General features: G+C 45.1%; 4 protein-coding genes and 1 non-coding gene across 5 annotated transcripts; 4 read left to right on the top strand and 1 right to left on the bottom strand.

The window, feature by feature from the left end:
- The first annotated feature begins 3,222 nt into the window (after nucleotides 1-3,222).
- LOC118978197 (keratin-associated protein 2-3-like) lies at nucleotides 3,223-3,633 on the top strand. Its single transcript, XM_037033555.1, has one exon. It carries the CDS (start codon nucleotides 3,223-3,225, stop codon nucleotides 3,631-3,633), a length of 411 nt encoding a protein of 136 aa, XP_036889450.1.
- Nucleotides 3,634-8,743: 5,110 nt separating this feature from the next.
- LOC118978189 (keratin-associated protein 2-3) lies at nucleotides 8,744-9,247 on the top strand. Its single transcript, XM_037033541.1, has 2 exons — nucleotides 8,744-8,978; nucleotides 9,072-9,247. Exons 1-2 carry the CDS (start codon nucleotides 8,744-8,746, stop codon nucleotides 9,245-9,247), a joined length of 411 nt encoding a protein of 136 aa, XP_036889436.1.
- Nucleotides 9,248-12,811: 3,564 nt separating this feature from the next.
- Nucleotides 12,812-13,222, top strand: LOC118978077 (keratin-associated protein 2-3-like). Its single transcript, XM_037033327.1, has one exon. It carries the CDS (start codon nucleotides 12,812-12,814, stop codon nucleotides 13,220-13,222), a length of 411 nt encoding a protein of 136 aa, XP_036889222.1.
- Nucleotides 13,223-18,852: 5,630 nt separating this feature from the next.
- On the top strand, nucleotides 18,853-19,260 carry LOC118978079 (keratin-associated protein 2-3-like). The gene has a single exon (XM_037033329.1). It carries the CDS (start codon nucleotides 18,853-18,855, stop codon nucleotides 19,258-19,260), a length of 408 nt encoding a protein of 135 aa, XP_036889224.1.
- A 1,195-nt stretch (nucleotides 19,261-20,455) lies between these two features.
- On the bottom strand, nucleotides 20,456-20,589 carry LOC118978245 (U11 spliceosomal RNA). Its single transcript, XR_005064672.1, has one exon. It is a non-coding gene; the product is annotated as a U11 spliceosomal RNA (small nuclear RNA).
- Nucleotides 20,590-24,420: the final 3,831 nt, after the last annotated feature.

Here is a 24,420-nt window from a genome sequence, read left to right as displayed (position 1 = left end):
CTAACAGAGATCGACAGCATGAGTTTCTTATAGAGAAACCAGGCAGTTCTTATTTAACCAATGACATTTCTTGGTTGACCACAAAGAGAAGAAGGATGAGGAGTAAAAGTAACCCCATAAATGGAGACCTAGTGAACATAATCTAATTTGACTGTCTAGAAGTCTTTACCCAAACTCCACAACAATGAGATTATTAAAATAACTGATGCACTCCTCTGGAAGACTAGATTATTCTTTGCTAATATTTACCCTTTGCCCCTCTGACGCCCTGGAAGAAGCATCCCCTCTCACTCTTCCACCCTGTGGTTTGAACTTCACCATATGACTTGCCTCGGCCAATGGGACGTTAGAGGGCGTGACCCAAGCAAAGGCCTGAAACACGTTACCACGATTGGGACTGTTCCCTCGAGCTCATGCTGTCAGCAGCAGGGTTGTCAGCTAAAACACAGGCGCAGCTCACTGAACTGGAATTTCAGATAAACAATGAATAAACTTTTATGTAAGTATGCCCAAATGCATACTCAAATGTACTGAAAAAATTTTTGTTGTTGATTTCAAATCAACATTTAACTGAGTTGCCTGTATTTTTATTTGCTAAATCTGGCAACTCTAACTCAGCAGAAAGCCCCAAACCAACCCATAGCCGGAAGGCAAGCCCAGCCTTAAACAGCCAAAACCCAATGACCCGCAGGCACATGACCAAGAAATAAACACTTGTTGCTGTACATTACGAGAGTTTGTGGTTGCTTGTTATGCAGCAATAGCTGACTAATTCAACTGTGGCGATAATGAGAAACTAGCTTAATACATCAATCAGTATGAAAAGATTAAACAGTCTGTTTTCTCTATAGAAAATAAAAGCAAAGGAGCGGCCACATGTTTGTGGCAGGGTTGGTTTTATTTTAATTAACTTTCTGAAGGACATAGGTTAATAAACCTCTGAGCTTATAGGTAAAATTAAGCTTTTATAAATAATACAAAGTTAAGTCCTATCCTGTTAAATTGAAGGAGAACCCCATTTGTTTTTGTAGGCGTGTTTGTTAAAACACAGGCTTACAGGTCAGACTTGCTTAGGTGGAATCCAGGCCTGGTGAGTTGCAAGTTTGGGCAAGTTGGTTAACCTTGAGAAGCTTCGGCTTCTTTGCTCCACAGAGTGAGGATAAAAAATACCTATAACTCAATTGGTTGTTATGATGATTGATAAGACAGGTAAACATGCCTATCACAGCCCCTGGAACACACCAAAATACTCCCTCAAGAAAGACTTAAAGTTCTTCCACAGGTGGGAAGAAAAGTGGGAGGTGATATACAACATCCGCAAACTAAACAGTGCAGCGTTATAACCTGTTCTTAGAGAAAAATGGGTATCAGCTTCCAGCAGGGGCCTAGTGAGAAAAGACAAGAAAGTTCCTCATAAAACTATGACATCAGATATTCGTTCAAAGGGCTGTTGAGGCCAGACATGTCCATAGAATATTGGTCATAAATAAAAAAGGCTATTAGTAAAGAATTATTTAGTCTATACAATAAAAATCAACTAATATTGTAAGCAAAGAGAAAATCTTGACATGAGGAATGCAGAGAGTGAATTTGGTATGACTCACATCTGTGATATCTTCCACGGTATCATCGAAGCAAAACAGAACGAATTCCTCCATGAGAGCAACCAAAAGCCTCCCCCACGAAGAACAGGGGCTAATTTTAGGACAAATGATTATTTGAAAGCATTTGATTGGTGCTTTGCAAGCTCTTGGCCTTCCTTTTTTCACTGGGTTCATAGGAAGTAAGTGGCATTGACTGGATGGATTTCTTTATTTTATTCAAATCTGAAGGAAAGTGTTCTAGGCTTACCAGTAAGAAGTAATTTATGGAACTCACCATAAAGGCAAGACACAGGAGAAAGGTACAAATAAATAACAACAGGTGGAATTAGGCAAGTGCATGCCTCTCTCTCAGTGCCCTGATGAGGCCCCAAGGGGAGCCAGACCACCCTGTGAGACCAACACCCAGGAAAGGAGGAGCCCTTGACCTCCCCACTGCCCCTTGCTCAGCTCTGTTGACCCTCAGAGAGGAACTTCTGTGCCCACCCGAGCTCAGGTCTGACCCCGCACAGAAGTCCCACAACCCTCTCAAATGATCTGTCATGGGGTGATACACAGAGGCTGCTCACTGAGGAATGAGGAGACCTGAACCCCGGACAGTAGACACACATGACCCTCCTATAAAGTGAAGGACAGGCCTACATATCCTCTACAGCAGCGGTCCCCAACATTTTTGGCACCAGGAGCCAGTTTCGTGGAAGACAATTATTCTGTGAACTAGGTGGGGTCGGGGGATGGTTTCAGGATGATTCAAGCACGTCACATTAGAGCTCACCTCTTGCTGTGCAACCCGGATACTGGGGACCCCTGCTCTACAGTCCCTGAATTCCACACATGGGATGACTGACCCCGAATGAATTACAGAGACAGAAATTGCAACTGATTTTTGCAACCGAGGTAGATGTTGAGTGTGGCTGGGAAGGGAAAGGAGGGCATTCGGGTGAATGTGGAGACATTATAATCAAGGCAGGACAGGACAGGCCCTATTGGGGGGGGGACCCCACCAGGGTGGCAGGGATCCAGGGCACCATGGGGTCCCTCCTCACGTGCAAACCCATGAACCTGCCTTTTGGAGAGCGGAGGGAAACGTCTGGGAAGCAGAAGACTGTTGGTATGCACTGAGCGCTGCGACCCACCTCTTCCTGTCACGTGCCCAGGTGTGGAGGAGGCCAGGCGCTGTCTGGTGTTAATAGCTACAGCCTTTGAAGTCCATGAGTAAAACACTAACTTCAGGGCCACGGGGCAGAGTGACTCGATCCCACACTAGTTTAGAAAACACATTCTTTTCTCTTTTATGAGTTAGGAATATTTAAAGGGAAAGTCATCAGAATCTAATCCAACATCTAGATTCAGTGAGAATATACAATGCAAAAAAAAGGAAAAATATTTGTGGTTTGTGTGCATGTATATGTATGAGGTGAGGGGTTACCAAAAACACCATTAGTCAATGCTAAATCCTTACTTAATTGGCGAGGAAATTAACAAGGTGGTGACCCAGTGCTTGGGGGACATCAGCACCCAGCCAGGGTATATAAAGGACCCCAACACAAGGAAGACATTCACACCTGAGAACACCCAGCTCCTCTCACCAGTCCCACCCAGCCCAGACCCAGACGCCACCATGACCGGATCCTGCTGCGGCTCCACCTGCTGCTCCTCAGTCTGTGGGGGAGGCTGCTGCCAGCCCTGCTGCCAGCCCTGCTGCTGCCGAGACCCCTGCTGCTGCCGCCCCTGCAGCTGCCAGACCACAGTGTGCCGCCCTGTGACCTGTGTGCCCCGCTGTACACGCCCCATCTGTGAGCCCTGCCGCCGCCCCATCTGCTGTGACCCCTGTGGCCTGCAGGAGGGCTGCTGCCGCCCCATCGCCTGCTGCCCCACGTCCTGCACGGCCGTGGTCTGCCGCCCCTGCTGCTGGGCCTCCACCTGCTGCCAGCCCATCTGTGTGCAGGCGCCCTGCTGCAGGCCCCCCTGCTGCCAGCCTGCCCCCTGCCGCAGCACCTGCAGGACCTCCCCCTGCTGCTGCAGCTGCTGAGACCCAAGTTCCCCACAGATTAATACACTGGAGCCCAAGCACCTGTTCTGCATTTTAATCAAGTTGAAAGAAAAACACACTTCTTTCCCATAAAGTGACAATAGTCATTTTTTTATTCTACTCTTTGGTTATACAAGCAGATCTCCATCTCCATCTTAGGCCAGATTCGCAGGTGTTCCCATTAGCAGAACTCACCATGAAGGGCAAGCCCACCTCCAAAAGTCCCTGGGGTGAACTTGGCAAACCCATCCTGAACTCTGGAGGCCGCTTAATCCTCCCCATCATTGTTTATAATGTGCTGCTCACTTGTTTCCAATAAATGAATTTTTCCCGTAAACCTTCCTGCTACCGGGTTCATTTTTCAGTGCAGGTATATGAGTGTGCACCGATGGGCAGACAAAGAACAGAAAGGAGAATGAAGAGGAAGAGGGAAAAAAACAGAGAGGATGAAGAAGACAGAAGAGGGAAGGAGAAAAACGTGCTAGGGTTCCTGGACTGAGTCTTGAACGATGGTGCGGAACGGCCAGGCGAGTCCTCGGGCCGCTCACATGGGCAGACCTATGCACACCAGGTCCTCCACGGTGCGCGTAGACCTGGGTTGGTGTCTCGCTCGTACCTCCAGGTTCATGTCTTAACTCTCTGCACTAAGTTTCACTTCCAGCATCACCAAACTTCTCCCAGGAGCTGACACATGCTGTGCAGTTCCATTTCCCTTTGCTTTTGTCATGTTCTTTCATTTTTCTGGAATATACTTTCACCTTCCCTTTCCCTCCACCTCTTCACCTACCTCTGAGTCATTTCCAAGTTCAACTTAGTCTTCTCCAGTAGAGCTGCCCTAACCCTTCACCACACACACACACACACACACACACACACACACACACACTGGCCTGGTTAGGTGCGCTAACATATGTCAACAGCATCCTGTGATCCTGTGTTTATCCCCCTGCCCATAAGGCATCATCCTGAGATGATCTATTTCTCTTCCTCCAATGATGGACCAGTTCACTCATTCTAGCTCTCAGTACTGAGCTCAATGCTCAGAACAGAGTTGGTAATTAATTTCTATTTGTTGACTCAAACTACATTAGAAGGGAATTGTCTCTAGGACAAGAATTCTAAAAGGTAGATATTTACTTAGAGCAAAAACTTCAGCATCTAGCACAACTTAACTTCTCTCACCCTTAGGTTTTCTCGTCTGCAAAATGGGAAAACTAATACTCATCCATGTAGACTCCTGGGAAAGTGAAATGACTTTATGCACGTCGAATGCCTGGCACCTAGGAAGCACCCAGCACCATTCATTTATATCCCTTGCTGCACATCTGAGCATCCCTGTATCAAACAGGCTGGAAAGATGTGCTATTTATTCCATGCCATGTCACCGAGAGTGGGAAAGTGTTCGGCGAAGGCCCCTTTTTTGTTTTTCAGGATAGTTCACATCCAGCAGCAGAAACAAATTTTCTAATAAATATACTAAAGAAGGTCAAAAACTTCACCATCAGACCGAGGCTGTCTTGTAATGAAAGGGCTCTTTAAGGCTGATCTACAAGTCCACAGGAAAGAGTCCTAGATTACAGGACTCACGAATAGGGGTTTAGCACCAGGAGCCAAGAAGAGCTGGAGCACGTGTGCGCCTGACGGACGTTTCCTCTCATCCTGAACCACCCAAAGGAACTGAACAGCTCAAAGCTCTGGGAGGCTTCAGAAGATGACCTGGTTTAGCCTCACCTGGCTTCAGGCAGATGAACATCGAAGCCACTTAGAAGAGATGTTTCCTTTTTAAATCCCAGAAGTAAATCCCACTGGTTCCCTGATTATCTAGAGTTTCCTGTCTTTTCCAACTGAAATATTCTCTCTTCTCAATTAATGACAGCCATCTCTTCTGTCTTCCACATTGGTATGGATGTTCTCATACACATGGCCCATGAAGATTCTCACCATTTCACAACCGAGGGCTCGGGGCTGGCCGAGGGCCACCCTTGCTCTAAGTCACACAGTTGCTGAGTAGTGGAGAAAGGATCCGGGTCCTTCTTGGTCTTTCCCTTCCTCCCCCCATCCAATCCCGTTAATCTTCCCCATCCCCATTTCTAACTCTTAGGATCGGAGAATATTTTAAAGATCATTTTGGAGACTAGGGGATGCATATTGTGTTTGCAGGATTTTGAAAATTTCCTAACATGCAGTGGCCCCCAGACTGGTTCCTAACAACAACAACAACAACAAAACTTGCACAGCTGTTAAGATGAGGGCATGGTGTGCGGCACACAGTCATTCACACTACAGTCTTTTCCAGTCCAACCACAAAAATCCTACGGTTTATCACCAGCATGGTCAGCATTTGCTTGCTCCCATTCTGGTCACTGTGCTCTTGCAGAACCTGTCATTTGAGTGATGTGACCCAAAAAGCCCCCATGATGAAGACCAGGGACACATCTGTTGCCCCACAGGCTGAGGTCCATCAATGTGCTGCAGCAACGGAAACCACACAGCACAGAGCCACCACGCGAGGGAAGAGAGGGGTTTCCGCTGGAATTTGAGAAATAGTGGACTTAGGTGAAATCACATAAAATGGTGTTTTGATAGACTCAAAGCCAACCAGGGCTTTGTGCAAAAGAATTAACGTAAGGACTGGCCTGTGAAAAGCACTGAGGGCGCCCTTTCTTGGGAAACCAAAGAGCTGAGATGAAGGCACATTTCACGACTGGAAAATCTCTTACCTGAAACTCTGGCTCTGGGTTGGATATTGCGGCTGCTTATCTGGGTTAGGGTGACAATGATCCTGGCCAGGCCACAGCGGATGGAATGCTTCTTCTTACTGAGGTGACTCCAGACAGCAGTTTCTGACAGTCTGTAAGTTGAAAACACAGGCTTTCTTAGTACTATGTCTTTTTGTTAAAAGTGAATGAAAATAACAGATACATTCCTATTCCTAGTATTTGGATCTCTGTACATATTCTAAGCCAAATAACAATATGCAAAACCATAAATCAAGCAAGTTCTTCATTCATCTCACTGGATGGGACAGAATTTGTGAAACTGCTGCTACACATTCACTGGTTCGAAGTGACTCCCGAGGAGGTGAGAAGAGGCCAGGAGTCCACCATCGCTCGGCGTTTATTCTCAGCGGAAGGCCTGTGGCACGTGGACCCTCTGACACTCTTTCATCTGTAGGACTCAGGCATCATTTCACAAATTTGGCCTTCCAAAAATTGAGATGGGCAAAACGGCCCACGGGCCAAGGACCTCGAGGACTAGGACTCTGGGGGACTGAAGAGTGTATTAAAAAGCGATCACACCAAAAAAACATACTCTGGAGACACATTTGGTCTGACCATCATCAGTGATGTGTGGAAGACGTTCTCTTTAACCAACCTTTCAACTGTAAATTTGCTTTCCATCTGCCCAATTTTTCCAGCTGAGGCTGAAAAAGACGAAGCCATTTTATCAGTCATCAGTTCACTTAATTCCCCTTGCCTTTTTCAGAAGCCCAACTTCACCCTTCATGAGCAATCAACACAACAAATCTAAGCATCTCTAGGGGACCGGTTTGGTTTGGCCTGGCAAATGTGACTCAGCTCTGTATGGAAAACCTACAGAAGCGAAGTGGTGAGCAGGAACCAGACCCTCAAACCAAGTTTTCCCATGGGAATCAGGCCTAGAAAATGCCTACAGACTGTTATGGCTTGTTCTTGCTAAAACTCCCTCACCCTGGTCTAAAACAACAAATGTGTACTGTCTATCTTCAAGGTAATTTCCAAAGCCTGTATGAGTTCTCCCAAAGACAGAGCTAATCAGCTCATCACCATTCCCCTCTGCATGTTATTTTCATTTTCTTCATTGTACTTAAAATGTAGACAATAATATTCTATATAATAAACAATAAATCTTTCTCTGATGTAAGACCCCAAGAAAACAATAAAAGCCTGTCTAGGCAAGGGTCGAGGCGCTCCCCTCTTGAGGGAGTGGCTGAGGCACCCATAGGCACTCTCCCCTTGAGAGAGTAGTCGTGCCTGTTCCCTTTTTCTCCACAAGATTGTTGTCGCCTGTGCATTTATTCTCATCAGCCACAACAGGTGGACTCTGCTGGACAGGGTCCGCCACAAGCATCTGCTCCAGAAATGTAATTGATTTCTTTACAAATATTTTCAATATACTTTGAAGAACTCAATACAAGGGCTTATATCACACCTACAAAGCAAGAAATGCCTCAATTCAAATTTTATTTCTAAGACAATACTCAGGGAGGATCATTCAAAAAGGCACAACAATATTAGTAAAATCCACATTTAGTGTGGCCTTATTGTCCCATGAAAATTTCTTCTCCTTCCATTGCTTTATCTGCCTTTGTCCTGCCTTCCTAAATTTGTAATTACTGTGTGGTCAGAAACCACTTAAAATTTATTTTTCTTTCTTTTCCCTCTCCATCCCCAATAGCACAGCACTGTTTACATAGCAAATGTCTCCTTACCCATGAGTAATAGGCCAACGCTAATGGCCTATAACATTACCCGGGTGGTTTGGGTGGTTATTTCCGTATAAACAGGGGAAGCAACATGCAGTTTCCCAGAAACACCGCCCCATTCTTCTCATAGCCCAGTGGATGCACATCTCTTATGAGCCATTTTAGTTTTGTTTTGGCTTGTCTTGTTTTAGACATTCCTGCTTCATCACAAGAAATCAGCTTTTAAACATTATGGTCTCACGCTTAATGATGGACAGTGAAAAAGGGGAAAGTGTGAGAGAGGCAACAGTGGACACAACTGGATCTTTCAAACTTTCAACTTGTCACGTGGTCTGGAAAAACCAGCTACTCAATGAGTAATTTCTCAGAAGATATAAATCGTCAGGTATTCATTTCATGGGAAAAGCCGGAAGAAAGGACAGCATCCTTCAGGGATGCTGGAATTGCTGCCTCAGCAACTGAATCCACCAATCTTGAGTTCTCATGTCAGTGGGCAACCACAACTTTAGGAAATGACCTTGTGTCCTGGGGGTCATCAGGACCTGGCCAGGGTATATAAAGGACCCCAACACAAGGAAGACATTCACACCTGAGAACACCCAGCTCCTCTCACCAGTCCCACCCAGCCCAGACCCAGACGCCACCATGACCGGATCCTGCTGCGGCTCCACCTGCTGCTCCTCAGTCTGTGGGGGAGGCTGCTGCCAGCCCTGCTGCCAGCCCTGCTGCTGCCGAGACCCCTGCTGCTGCCGCCCCTGCAGCTGCCAGACCACAGTGTGCCGCCCTGTGACCTGTGTGCCCCGCTGTACACGCCCCATCTGTGAGCCCTGCCGCCGCCCCATCTGCTGTGACCCCTGTGGCCTGCAGGAGGGCTGCTGCCGCCCCATCGCCTGCTGCCCCACGTCCTGCACGGCCGTGTTCTGTCGCCACCGGATCTGCTGTGACCCTTGTGGCGTGCAAGAGGGCTGCTGCTGCCCTATTACCTGCTGCCCCACGTCCTGCACGGCTGTGGTCTGCCGCCCCTGCTGCTGGGCCTCCACCTGCTGCCAGCCCATCTGTGTGCAGGCACCCTGCTGCCGGCCCCCCTGCTGCCAGCCCGCCCCCTGCCGCAGCACCTGCAGGACCTCCCCCTGCTGCTGCAGCTGCTGAGCAGCCCAACGGGACACATTCGGAGTGTTCATAAGTGGAAAAACTCTTCCCACCCCTGATAAACAAGATGAAAGATAACACCTCCTTGCTCTTCAAACTAACTGAGCAGTAACTGTCTATTCATTTTCCACATAATTATGCAGCTGTTTCTGGCCCTCTTTAAGAATCTTTAGAAAAATTCCAGTTTTCATCACGTGAGTCGTTGGCTTGAGTGAAATGAGTGGACAAAGACCGAGGCCCCTCCTGAGTGGCACTCCAGGCCACTGACTCCCATCCCTCCTCTGCTGCTTCACGAAGGGGTGTTTTACCAAAACAGGTTCCACTCATGCTGGCATTTTGCATGGTGAAATAATAAAATTTTATTTCTGGGAAGCAACTCTGTTTCTCTTTATTGCTTATTAACCATAATCTTCAAAAGCTTGTATTTAGCTTGAGGTATGGTATGCAGAATCAAAGGAACCAAAGGAAAAAGGATGCTCCCCGGCCATTTTTCAGCCTTAGGGACAATTCCAGTGCAAAGTCTATCATTTTAATAGCAATTGAAATAATTCAGAACACCTCCGGCTAAGTATCTTCATATTTCAAGCCGCAGGTTTTATGGTGATGCTGAGGGATGCAGAGCCTTCAGTGGGTCTCTCTGTGAGGGTGAGCGACTCGTGAATCATCAGGCCACGTGACAAGGGGGAGGAGCCCATGTCTTTCCTGAATTAGAAAACTGCTCCGTGACTCATGTCGGTTGGTCCCTGGGAGTCCCTAACTACTGAACGCCTGTGCTGGAAGAACCGCGTTCCAGCTTTTTCCATGGCTCCCACCAGCGCCACCACGGCCAAGTTGAATTCCACTGCGGTCACTGCTGATGAGCTGATGGGGAGAAATGTACTCTGGCTGGAACCACTCCAATTTCAAACTCTAAATAATTTTCCCATTAAACAATGTTAATGCACCTGAGATAGTGATAACATAAATGCACACCGGCTGTGTTGTTGTTAAACACTTTTAGGCTGGCCAGGAAACGAATTATTATTGTTTTCCTGAGAAACATGTAGAGAGTTCCCAATGTCTGATCTATAAGGGTTTTGTGGGACATGCCTCCTGTATTCTTGGGCACATCTACCTGCCCAACACGGGCGGGCAGGCAGGAAAAACAAGCTTTGTGAAGGTCTGGATCTGAATTGACTTTGCTCACTACTAGATTCCCACTGAGCTGCACACTATTCAACACATAGTGTATAATCAGAAACTACTTGTTGAAGCATCGAATAAGCTCTAAGGGTTGGAGGAGAGAGACTTCATCCCACCTACAACCATGTTGGACACGTGCATTCTTATAACAACGAGCCATCTCAGGAGGAAAAGTCTTTTTCTTGCAATGTGGTAAAAGTTTCTCAACAAGTATTCCATTGTATTAAAAGCTTAGTCTTGTCAGTACATGTACAGTGGCGTTTTCTCTTTATTGAGAGTTTAGCAGTTTACCAACGGATAGGCTCACCTGTCCAATTTCTTTCTGCATATTCTCAACCCGCATTTTTAAAAATCTCTCATTTCATCTGTTTTTCTTCATCCCAGAATTTTTCTTATGAGCCTTCTAGAGACTTCCTCATCTTTCAGTATTTTCTCAGACATAGACTGTTTTGTTTTCTCCCAGGCTCACCACTGTTACTGGGTCGCATGTGCCTCTGCAGTAACTGCACGCCCTGGTTAGCCGCAGCGGCCGTGCGGATCCGGTAAGCTGCAAGGATTGTGCGAGCAGGCGGGCCAAGGGGAAGGCCTGAACCGGAGCCTTCAACCACAGACCTAGAACAGACTTCGCTGGAGAGCCAAGGGTCAGGACTCAAGCGAATCCGGAGAGGCAGAAGCTACCAAATCGCTGAGTGATGGGGTTCTCCTCAGACCCTGAAACTGAAACGACTGGATATCAGAACTGGTTCCAGGGGCAGGAAGAAACATGAGCACAGCACAGGGGGAGACAGTGGGGTGAGAGGCGCCAGGGTGGGAACGGAGGAGTCTGAAGACCGCCTCCGGCTGGGGTCACCGCCTGGGGCTTTGTCACGCTGGCAGACTGCCACCTTCACGTAGGTCGTGGCTTTGTTCATAGTGCCCCAGGGCCAACTAATTACGGCCAATGTTATCATCTATACTACCTCCTTATGGTACATTTTGGAGTTTTGAGAAGACCGTGTGGGAGATAATTCTTCCAGTTCCCGAGGGTATGGGTGAGACATAGAGTCCTGTCAGGTGACTCTAAGAATTAGCCATTTCACAAATAACAACTATTAAAAAATAAATTCACTGTTAAAATTCCTGAATAAAACAGACCTTACTTAGCGACAAGGAATGTGACACCCACAACTTTGATCTTCAGCTTCTTGGGCTGACAAATAAACGTTTGCACAGACATTTTTGGAATAATTGTTGGTTCCAGTGCTGCAAAGTGTGTGACTTCAGGCCAGTCTCTTATCTGGTTCCTTCTGTATAAGATGAGGACTATAATAACACCTACCTCACAAGACTGTTACAAAGAATACACTTATTTATTTTGCATAATGCTTGGAACAGAGTTAGAACTCAGTGATACTGGCTATCATGAAGATTATAAATAACGAAATTCACCTTGCTATGAAAAAATGTAATTATGACAATTAATGAGCAGGTAATCTAAGGCCAAAAAAAAAAAGAGCCAAATTTGTAACGGAATGGTAGTTACCATAGACTGGGTTTGGGGGGGAAAAAGCAAATAATTGTTTAAAAATAAAGCCCAATGGTGGTTGCCGGGAGCTAGAGAGAGGCAGTCAGGGAGAGTTGGTGTGTAATAGTTACAGAGGTTTAGGTTTGCAAGAGAAAAGGATGCTGGACATGGAGGGTGCTAATGATCGCACAATACCAGGAATATATTTAATGCCAATGAACTGCATACACAAAAATGGTTAAGATAGTAAATTTTATGTTTTGTGTACTTTTCCAACATTTTTAAATGAGAACAACAACGAAAAGGAACACCATGGTAGATGCCTACTAACACGCATTCCCACAGCTCCAAAATGTAGAGTGAAAAATTCTTCTTTTACTGACAAACCATGACTTTTAAAACAAGACCGTAGGACGGTATTTTTCTGAACTCATTTTGCAGAAGGAGCAGCAGGGCGGAAGGATACCCAAACTTGGGGAATTCGCTTCTGCTGTTAGTAAGTAGTCCGAAGAGTGTGAGAGCCATCACGACACCAGTTGGTAAACACATCACAAAATTACAAAGATAATTGGAGACTTTGAAGTTAGGGTCATTAAGTTCATATTTGAGCCATAAATAGCAAAATGTAATGAGTGTTCATTGAATAAGGAAAACAAAGAGTCTTTCGTATGTACCTGAGCACCTGAAAAAGTATCTAGAGAACTTACTAACCAACCAGTGCCATTGCAATAAATAAATAAATAAATAAACAAAAACGAGGAAGTGGCCCCGTGTCCTGGTCAGGGTATATAAAGGGCCCCAACACAAGGAAGACATTCACACCTGAGAACACCCAGCTCCTCTCACCAGTCCCACCCAGCCCAGACCCAGACGCCACCATGACCGGATCCTGCTGCGGCTCCACCTGCTGCTCCTCAGTCTGTGGGGGAGGCTGCTGCCAGCCCTGCTGCCAGCCCTGCTGCTGCCGAGACCCCTGCTGCTGCCGCCCCTGCAGCTGCCAGACCACAGTGTGCCGCCCTGTGACCTGTGTGCCCCGCTGTACACGCCCCATCTGTGAGCCCTGCCGCCGCCCCATCTGCTGTGACCCCTGTGGCCTGCAGGAGGGCTGCTGCCGCCCCATCGCCTGCTGCCCCACGTCCTGCACGGCCGTGGTCTGCCGCCCCTGCTGCTGGGCCTCCACCTGCTGCCAGCCCATCTGTGTGCAGGCGCCCTGCTGCAGGCCCCCCTGCTGCCAGCCTGCCCCCTGCCGCAGCACCTGCAGGACCTACCCCTGCTGCTGCAGCTGCTGAGCAGTGACTCATCACTAAGTGTCCCCAGTAGATGGCCGGGTCCATCTGCTATCCCTTACCTTCACTGCAGAACAACAAGCCTTTCCTGGAGAAACTATTTCTTGTCTCTTCAAACTAGCTCATAATAGGCACTGAAGACACCTTTCCTGGCCAACTGCTGTTCAAGAATCCCCTGTCTTCTTAAGGCCCTGGTCACTCATGTCTGTTTTCTAATAAACTTTGCACTCTCAGCACAAAATCCTGGTCTCTGTGATACTTCCTTTCAGAAGATTCGTCTCTCTATTTTGCCTTGAGATCTTCAAATAAGAAAATCCCAAATAATCCTCTTATATTGTTTTATACAGTCATCTAAATCTGGTTAGTTTCCTTATTATCCTTTAAAAGGCATTCACGGGGCACAGTAGCTGAGTGAGGCAGGTGGGGGTGGCTGTGTTTCCATCACAAATGCGAAGTCACTTGTGCTCACTACTTCAGACTCACAGAACACCTTCGAAATGACTGGTAAGGAGGCCGCATCTGGGCCAACCTTTGGATACCCACATTCCCGGTCAGAGGGTCCATTCACTGACTCAACCCCTGTTAGCACAGAAAGAAAGCCTGGTATGTTAGAGGTAGAAGGAACCTATGGTGACACCTGCCAGTCACCTGATTTTGAAGCTGAGGAGCAAGGAGTAATAAAAAATTAGTTCTTACTAATATAACTATGATGTAATTATAATTGCCAATGCTCAGGATAGACCCAGGGGAAGCCAAGGCCCCCAGTGTCAAGCCTTTAGGTCAAACGCTCCCTCTTAGCGCAGTTTTTCTGCCCAGAGGAACCGTCTTGTCCTTCATGGCCAAGTAGAACTGCTCCTCGAACATGCACTCCGCCTGGGTGGTCCAGGTCTGACTGTTATTTAGAATGTTATTCACAGTGTTGACTCCTGCAGACATTAAATCCACATCGACTCTCGGGGGCTGTTTACCTTTATACTCAGGAATTGGACAGTAACGGCATTTTCCAAGCAAATTAATTGATTGCTGTCAATCTACATGCACTTGTTAAATATCTACTATGATAAAAGCACTGAGCTGACCACCCGGAGGGAATAGAAAGACATAAAAGAGGGTTCCTGTCTCAAAAAGGATGTAATCCACCCGGGGAGAGGAGGTATGCACAGAAAAAAGGTCAACTTGCACATACTATAAACAATACAAATATAGAAGAAATGCCAAAAATAGTTAAAAACAATTGAAGACTGTAAACCTGTAACATCATATAATTGCCCTACCATATGTGTAAGCTATAAAATATTCAACTATTTTGTGGGAAAATGTGTTCTGCGTGTCTATATGCATGCGTCTATATGGTATGTGTTTGCCTTAAAAAAATCTGGAACATTATATAAGAAAATCTAAGAGTAACTGGGAAAAATATTCATTTTCTTCTTTATATTTTATTAATAATAATTTTTAAAATGAACATATACAGCGTCCAGCGGAAGTAATGCCCATGTGAGTGTGGTTGGTAGTATAATAATATGGATGTAACAATTTATAGTTTTAATTTGAACATTTCACCTAAAATGTCACATGGTGTGCTTGAGTGCGATATTATGTTACAGAATGACATGCTTACGATTTTGTAATAAAAGATATTGTAGCAAAAAGGGGTGCTATTTACGCTGGACCCTGTGTATTTAATTACTTAACCAATACAAGACGCCAACTGCCAGGCACTGTTCTGTTCTCAGTGCTGGACAAACATCATCTCACTGAATGCTCACTACAGCCCTGGTACATACTGTTAAGCCCAAGGACACCCAGCCAGTAAGTGGCAAGGTTTTCGGCGGGTGTTGTCCCATTTTAGGGTAAATGGCATCAAAGAATAGCATATGCTTAGTCTCTAGTGTCAAATCACAGATTTCTGTGGCATAAATTATTAAGACATGACCCATATTTTCTCTGGCTGGAAATAAGTTTTGCCCGTGGGGGACAGGGACGAGTGTCTTAGATTGAGTAAACGCTAGAATCTCTTGCTGAGGGACTGGTGGACTCTATCCTTGTGTATCTTGTATAAAGGAGAAGGGAAATTCTCTTTGGGAGATTTGGGTCAGAAATGTTTGGAGTAGAGAAATTAGGCTTGTTACCCTGAAGTGGTACGTACCTTCGGAAGAGGTTCCTTTTACACAGAATGAGAGCATGACGAAGAACTCCCAGCAACGTGAAATACCAATTATCATAAAATGTGCCCTGAAAAGCAAAGCACAAGCAACAAAGGCAAAAACCAGTAAGCGGGGCTACATCCAACTAAGCTTCTGCACAGCAAAAGACGCAGTCGGCCGAATGAAAAGGCAAACCACGGAAAGGGAGAGAATTGTGCAAACCGCATATCCGATAAGGGGTTAATATCCAAAATAAATAAGAATCTCCTACAGCTCAATAGCAAAAAGGGAACCAATCCAAGGAAAAAATGAGCAGAGGACTTGAATAGACATTTTTCCATGAAACTTATAGATGGCCAACAAGTACACAGAAAGGTGCTCTGCATTACTGGACGTCAGGGGAATGCACATCAGCACCACCAGGTGATATAATCTCACACCTGTTAGAAAGTCTCGTATGAGAGAGAGAGAGAGAGAGCAAGTGCTGGCGAGGAGAGGATGTGGAGAAAAGGGGACTCTACGCACTGTTGGTGGGGTTGTAAATGGAAACAGCCACTGTGGAAAAGAGTGTGGAGATTCCTCCAAAAAAATTCAGAATGGAGCTACCACATGATCCAGTAGACACACCTTCACACGCGTGTTAAGTAGAGCATTACTCACAATAGCCAAGGCATGGACTCAACCTACACATCTAATGACAGATGAACAGATTTAAAAATGTCGGAGGCATAGCTCCATCTATAGATGTACACACACACACACATACACACACACACACACACACACACTATGGAATATTATCAGCCATGAAAAGGAAGTCTGCCATGGTTGAAACCGTGGATGGGCTTTTTGGGCATTACGGTTAAGTGAGATAAGTCAGACAGAGCCAGACGCTGTATGATCTCACCTACATGTGGAATCAAAAACATAGAACTCAGAGAAACAGAGAGTAAAAGGTGGTCGCCTGGGACTGAGGAGGGACGGTGAGATGCTGGCCAAAGGGCACAAACTTCCAGCTGTGAGATGAAAAGGTCCTGGGGACCTAATTGCACAGCACGGTGACTGTAATTAACAAGACTGTATTGTGTACCTGAAAGTTGCTAGGAAAGTAGAGCTTCAATGTTCTCACCATAACAATAAAATAATTATATGAAGTGAAGGATATGTTAATTAACCCCATTTTAGTAACTATTCTGCAATATACATGTGTTGGATCATCACAATATACATCTTACTTATTCAATGTTACGTGTCAACTACATCTTGATAAATCTAGGTGGGGGAAGAAAGCAGAATATACAAGGGTTTTTGTTAGTTTGTTTGCTTGTTTTAATGTAGGCTCTGGTCACTGCTTTGAAAAGATCGCAGGTGCCCACAGACAAGGGAAAGAATGGAAAATGTGAGTGAGTCAAGGTCGTCAGAGATGAGAATGGTGCTTGAATTCTCCCTCCTCTGTCTCCCCAGCTGTGACTGTATGTTTAGTCAATTTACATTCTTTGCAAAGTCTTCAAATTGTGTTTGAAATTCCATTTAGGGAACTGTAGCTCCTGGGGCCCAAGGCACATTCTTTGGAATAATGAGAATGATCCTAAAGAATCCAGAACCCTGTCTGGTGAATAATAGGAGGGTAGAACGGAAAAGCAAGAAGCCTGTTCCCATGCCATTCCTTAGCTGCCTCTGCCGATGCTTCCAGAGGAAGCAAGTCCAGCACGCTCCTGGCAGCCGTCACAGAGCGACGGCGTGGCCTCCCAGCCCACTTCCTCCGCACAATGTTCCGTGTATGTTTGCAATGTGGCTTGAAAACCTCTATCTTGTCACTTCATAGTCACAGCACCAGGTCAAGGTAAATTAAGAAAACACTTTTCATGACATTGTTCTTTATCACATACACAAGAAAAACAAGTATAAAAAAATGACATGTTTCTACAGATGACCCACAGACATGAAACGATGCTTGGCATCACTGGCCATCAGAGAGATAAAAATTAAAACCACAATAAGGTACCACTTCATACCTGTCAGATGGCTACCATCGATAAATCCACAAACAACAAGTGCTAGAGAGGATGTGGAGAAAAGGGAGCCCTAGTGCCCTGTTGGTGGGCATGCGGACTGGTGCAGCCACTGTGGGAACCAGTATGGAGCTTCCTCAGAAAACCAAAAATAGAACTGCCTTTTGACCTGGCAATTCCACTGCTGGGATTATACCCTAAGAATCCCAACTCACCAATTCAAAATAACTTACACCCCCCTATGTTCATAGCAGCGCTATTCACAACAGCCAAGTGCTGGAAACAGCCCAAGTGCCCATCAGGAAATGAGTGAATCAAAAAACTGGTACATTTACACAGTGGAATACTAAGCAGCAGAAAGAAAGAACTCCTACCTTTTGTGACAGCATGGATGGAACTGGAGAACATTATGCTAAGTGAAGTAAGCCAGGCAGTGAAAGACAAATACCACATGATCTCACCTATAAGAGAAATCTAATAAACAAAATAAACTAATGAGCAAAATAGAACCAAAGGCATGGAAACATGGAACAGACTGACAGCAACCAGAGGGGAGGGGGGAGGGGAATAATGGTGGAAAGAAGGGGAAGAGACTAGTCAAAGAACATGTATGAGTGACCCATGGACATGGACAACAGTGTGGGGACCAATGGTGGGAGAGGGGGAGTGGGCTGGGCAGGGGAAGGCAAAAGGGGAAAAACTGCAGTGATCATAATAGAATAACAATAAAAAAATAAAATAAAAGGTATCTTAGGCAAAAAAAAGTCATGTCTCAGAGAGAAGATGAGCATTTTGTGATGACAAGGACCAGAGATATGCACGGCATGAACAGGAGAAAGGGAATAAAAAATGGGCGACTGTCCCAGATGCTATATTTCAATACTTACCTGGTTTACAAAAACAAAGCTTTGTGCTTCCCATACAAGTATATGAGCTGCAGTCCTATTCAGGCAAATATGCCTTCTGTTATCTCATGTGATACACACTTCCAAGAAATACATACTGAAGGACATATTTAAATCATATGTGATTAACATGTAGGCTTTTCAGGGGAGCTTTTGGGGGTCACAGAAAGAACGTAGTCATTGTTCTAGAAGCCCCTCTACCATGTTTTAATTTCTTTAAAAAATTGCAGATCCATTTTATCCAGGATTCCTCAGGGGCTCTCTACTCAGAACGACCATCGAGAGCTGCTATCACCCGAAATGGCTGTGAGTGCTTGGAGTTTGAGGACAAGCAGCATGAATATATCCATATTTAGGATGCAACAAGGGTTCATTAGTGACATCATGAGTATGGCATGAGCAATGCGACCATTAGTCAAAATTCTACTTAATTGGCCAAAAGATAAACAAGAGGGGTCATCAGCACCCGGCCAGGGTATATAAAGGACCCCAACACAAGGAAGACATTCACACCTGAGAACACCCAGCTCCTCTCACCAGTCCCACCCAGCCCAGACCCAGGCGCCACCATGACCGGATCCTGCTGCGGCTCCACCTGCTGCTCCTCAGTCTGTGGGGGAGGCTGCTGCCAGCCCTGCTGCCAGCCCTGCTGCTGCCGAGACCCCTGCTGCTGCCGCCCCTGCAGCTGCCAGACCACAGTGTGCCGCCCTGTGACCTGTGTGCCCCGCTGTACACGCCCCATCTGTGAGCCCTGCCGCCGCCCCATCTGCTGTGACCCCTGTGGCCTGCAGGAGGGCTGCTGCCGCCCCATCGCCTGCTGCCCCACGTCCTGCACGGCTGTGGTCTGCCGCCCCTGCTGCTGGGCCTCTACCTGCTGCCAGCCCATCTGTGTGCAGGCGCCCTGCTGCAGGCCCCCCTGCTGCCAGCCTGCCCCCTGCCGCAGCACCTGCAGGACCTACCCCTGCTCCTGCTGCTGAGCAGTGACTCAACTGCCTAGAACAAGCAATCAACCTTCTGAAAAAGTGATACTCTGATTTCTTTGCCCAAGAAACCTTCCCTGAGCCAGGAAGACCTCTCAAGTCAGACGGGGGTTGCATGGAAATCCGCACTCATCTATTAAGACTTGGGCTGTTCTGAAGTCTGTGTAAGAGTAGCAACTTCTTTCTTTCCATCTCATATCTTAGGTCTTTGTGGCATGTTTGTTTTCTAATAAACTCATCTTTGGCCTAGCAAACACAGCTTTGGTTTTACTTGTTCATTCTATTTTTTTCTCATTAAACTTTAACATAACAAAAATGTGCTGATTAACTACCATCTGCAAATTACACACAATATTGTATATAAAAGAAGTTAAAATTGATTTAAAAAATGTTCCCCTCTTCAAGAAACTTCCAGGAAGGTGAATCAAATGGACAATAACCCAACTAAACATTAGAATATGGAAAAATAAAAGTACAATGCACTGTGTGGTATCAACAGAGAAGGCACTATTGATCGGGGAACACAGGAAAGATGGAAGGGGGAAAGCAGCACACAGAGGGGGTTAAGCAGGGTGAAGACCTCAGGGAAGATGGCATTCTCAACGATGGAAATGGTCTGCACAAAGGTATAGACTAGCTCTTCAGAGGGTGGTTGGCTGGCAGCACTGGATATGTGTAGAATAATGGTGGAAGGTAAATTTGGAAAATCTGTGTGCTTTGAATACTAACCAAAGGAGTACCCCTTGAAAAGCAATGAGCACGAAGGAGCTGTTGAAAGCCTTGAGGCAGGGGAATAGTTTGATGGGAGATAGACACCGGGGGCTTTCCTGTGGTTGCTGCTTATAAAAACAGAAGGCCAAGGCTAGATGTCTAAGGACTCTACCGAAACTAACCCAAAGCTGTACTAAATGATGGCCACAGAATAAAGAAGACACAAGGAGTACGGGAGACTTAAACACCCCAAAGGAATATCAATTAATACAAATGTGAGAAATGAAAAACAATTAGGAAGCAAACATGACTTCATGCAGTTTGGGAGGAAACTCCTCTGGTCAGTAGACACTGGAAAGAATTTTAACATATTTATGCTTATTTACTGTGTGTTTAAAATCACTACTCCACAGTGTATTCTACCTTCCACTAATATTCATATTCCACTAATATTCATGTTCATGTTTTTCTTTTATTTTTGGTGAGCGCCAGAACCAGTGATCACTAGCTGCCCAGGTACCAAAAGATTATGCTGCCAAAATTTCTTGACGTCAATTCTGCACGTAGAGCCATCAAACTGCCCTACAGGTGCCTCTCATGACAGGAGCCCTTTTTTGAGCTATCATGTTTTTGAAAGTGAAGGCGAAGAATTTTGCTAACACAAACTGATTCTGGAAAGTAGCATGGTATGAAATCAAATGAACCGATCTAGGAATGAAGCATAAGAGTTTTATACCCAGCTCTTCTGTCTATGTACTGGCTATGTGAATGGAGCAAGTCACTAACCTCTCCAAAATGCAGGAATTCCTAGACTCAATAGTATTCTAATATCAACTGATGCTTAGAGGAAATGAAAGTAGTTCATAGCATAACCTCTGAGTTTGAATGAATCTGTATTTGACTATTTTCCTTGCTTAACCCTCCCCACCAATACTACACTGATTTGTGCACTAGAGCAAGATATGAGGTAGACAGATTAGACCTTGCTTTCTGCATAACCCTTTAGTGCCTCATGCATAGTAGGATTTAATAAATGTGCTATTTATTTTAAAAATGATGTCAGTTTCTGTAGCTATGAAACTAAGTGGTTGGACAAGATGATTTATTAAGGTTTTCATTCCCAATATGTAATGCTTCCATGTAAACACGTTCCAGCTTCACATCTACAGTCTTGGTTACCTCATGACACAGATGTCATTACTGACACTGGCATGAATCACATTTTAATTCCATCCCTGTTCTAACCAACACCTCTACCTCATAAAAGCGATATGCTTCTCTTCAGGGTCAGAAGGAAGGAATAAGCCTACCACAAGTAGCAATAATATGTTCCTTTGGCCGCAACTCTTTTTTTCATTTCCTCCCATGTAACCACAAACTTCAAATGGAAAACCACAGTCTTTCTTTTAGCAAACACCAGTTATTGTTTCAATTTTTATTTTGATAAATTTATTTTAATCTTTTTGCACTTTACTTATTGAACAATATTTGGTTACCCATCTGCCTTATAAACCCTGTGATCCAGAAAAAAGTGTTTTCAAATTCCTGCTTTTTCTTTTTTTGGCTCCCCTGTACAAATTAAACTGTTGTGCTCTTTGGTCTGATATCCTTGCATAAAACACAAGATATAGTTATGCAAATGATGTAAATTGAAGTGAATCCCACCTTTGAGAAATAATACTCAAATAACTGCCCAGATAACCTGTATAGTAGTGATTTTCATGTTTCATAGAAATATAAATTACATTAAATTTTTTGCATTTTTTCCTAATTACTGAATACGAATTGTAGCCCATATTTTAAATTTGTAATAATAAAATATCCACAGTTAGTTGGAATGGAAGAGTTTTGTCTCATATATTCTCCCAAGCGATAAATGTTTCCTCAAGGCTGAATGTGTGAACTTCAAGAGAGAACATAGAAATTGGAGAGATCCAGTTTCTGGAAATATCTATAAATTTTTATGAATGTGGAGGTTGTCAGAATTTTTATCTGGGCAACTATAGAGACCATAATCTTATTAATCTAAAAAACATAAAGATAGCCTTACATGAAGGACATGGTTCATAATAACAGGAAATGGGTAATAATTTTTTCTGAAGACTCAAAAATTTTGGTCAAATATGATGCCAAAATAGCATCATCTCATGAGTGAGAGGCACTTTGTCAGGTGAAAAATTACAGCACTGTTTGGAAACAAAACATCAACAACTCTACCCAGGACTACCAAACACATTTGGTGAATACTGGCTGAGCAAGCAGGAAAAACCAATTTAGACATACATTTAAAAGAACTCAGTAACAATCAGAGGGCCCTGGAAAGCTTCTTCAAAGAGTAACAAGATAAAAATTCTGACGGTCACAAACACAGAAACTGGCCAAAGCCTATAACAGGCCCCAGTGGGACAAGCATCCCTAACGCAGAAACTCCCCTGAGCAAACCCACTCTCAGCCCAACCCCCAGCACCATGGCCTGCTGCACCACCAGCTTCTGTGGATTCCCCAGCTGTTCCTGTGGGACCTGTGGGACCTGTGGCTCCAGCTGCTGCCAGCCCAGCTGCTGCCAGCCAACCTGCTGTGGGACAGGGTGTGGGATCAGGTGTGGGACCGGGTGTGGCATGGGCTGTGGCCAGGGTAGTGGCTGTGGAGCTGTGAGCTGCCACACCAGGTGGTGCCGCCCTGACTGCCGCGTGGAGGACACCTGCCTGCCCCCCTGCTGTGTGACGAGCTGCACCCCCCCAACTTGCTGCCAGGTGCACCATGCCCAGGCCTCCTGCTGCCGCCCAGCCTGCTGCTGCTACTGCTGTGAGCCCACCGGCTGCCAGCCCACCTGTTGAAACCTTCTGGTGGGAATCCTGAGAAAATGACACAACCAAACTAACCAGTGGAGAGTCCCAACAAACTTCTGAGCTCCCATACCCATAATCCAGCTTGCGACCTCTTGCCACATGGCTACACAATTTTGCTAAGATGTAAATTAATTTATAATAGAAGATCCAAAATACTTCACAGACCTGAATATCAACAGAAGCCCAACCATGTGAAAAGAGTGTATGACATATTGCTCTAAATATCACCTGAAATATTTCAACAGCTCAGTGGGTTTGGGCATTACTAAAAGTTTTCATTCTTCGATGATGAAGTCATCGTTGGAGAACTCTTTGGAGCTTGTCACTGATTCTGGGGCACTGGGGTTTTTCAAATCTCAATAAATGTGGTGGAGCACTGTGGTTTTTCATCATTGTGGCTTTAATAATGATCTTTAAAAGGTGGCCTTTATTGTTGATTCATTCAATGGTCCAATATTCTGCAGCCAAAATATACGATTAAAGTAATATATAAGTATTTATAAACTATTTCTTGGGGTCCTCAACTGTGCAGTTGATGGGTCAGGTGTTGCAGAAGGTCAGATCTATAAAAAGAAATTCTATGCCATTTAGCTTCTTGAAATCATTGCCAAATCCATTTATTCATTCATGTATAATTCTGTGTGCAGTTCTTTCAATCAGCAGGGGTAGAAAAAGGGTAACACATGATTGGAAGAACAATGTACACCAGATTTTACAATAATACATAAGATGGAAAGGCATCCTGAGTTCTAGATGCCCAAAGAAGAAAAAGTAGTCAATGGTCAAATATTGTTGAATATGTTACCACCATTTTTTTATATAAAACACATTAGAATATTAAAGAGGCCTGACTGGTGTGGCTCAGCTGGTCGAGCATTGTCCTGCAAAGCAAAAGGTTGCTAGTTCGATTCCTGGTCAGGGCACACACCTGCTTTGTGGTCCAGTCCCTGAGTGGGACACATGCGAGAGGCAACCGATTGTTCTGTCTCTCACCCATTAATGCTTCTCTCCTTCTCTTTCGTCCTCCCTTTCCCTATTTCTAAAAATAAATAAATGCAATCTTTAAAAAAAGAACATCAAAGGAAGTGAGAGGTCCTGCAAAACAGAACCTCTACAACCGTCACTGCCAAACTAATTTGACTGGCGTATCCTCTGCTCGCTTATCTCCAGCTAACACCTAGTGTTCCTCATAACACACTTCACGAAGTGACTGAAGGGAGTTTCGGGTGCTGCTTTTACGAGACCTATACAGTTCTCATGGATTGTGTTGTGAAGGAGACAATAAATGTCCATTACAGGGATGGATTTCAGCGAATATGATGTTGGCATACACCATCCCCATTTTTATCCAGTCTCCAGAGAGAGTTCTAGAATGAAGCAAGGATCAAATAAGAGACATATAATGAAGCTTCCATTATAACGAATAAAATCTTTGAGATCTTAAAATTGAAGTGGTGAGCCACCGGCTGAGGGGAGAGGGAGAAGTGATCACTTGAAGGCTATTCGGTGTGCCTCTGGGTGATGAACAGTGCTGAAATCAGAGAGAAGTGTGCTGGTAATGCATTGTGAAAGCAACAGATGCCCCTCCACTGCATAC

The sequence above is a fragment of the Sturnira hondurensis genome, unplaced genomic scaffold (assembly GCF_014824575.4).
Source record: "Sturnira hondurensis isolate 20B ecotype Veracruz unplaced genomic scaffold, ASM1482457v3 Scaffold0021632, whole genome shotgun sequence".
Lineage (NCBI taxonomy): Eukaryota > Metazoa > Chordata > Mammalia > Chiroptera > Phyllostomidae > Sturnira > Sturnira hondurensis.
The sequence above is the reverse complement of the archived record's forward strand: the minus strand, read 5'-3'. Positions and strand labels throughout refer to the sequence as shown.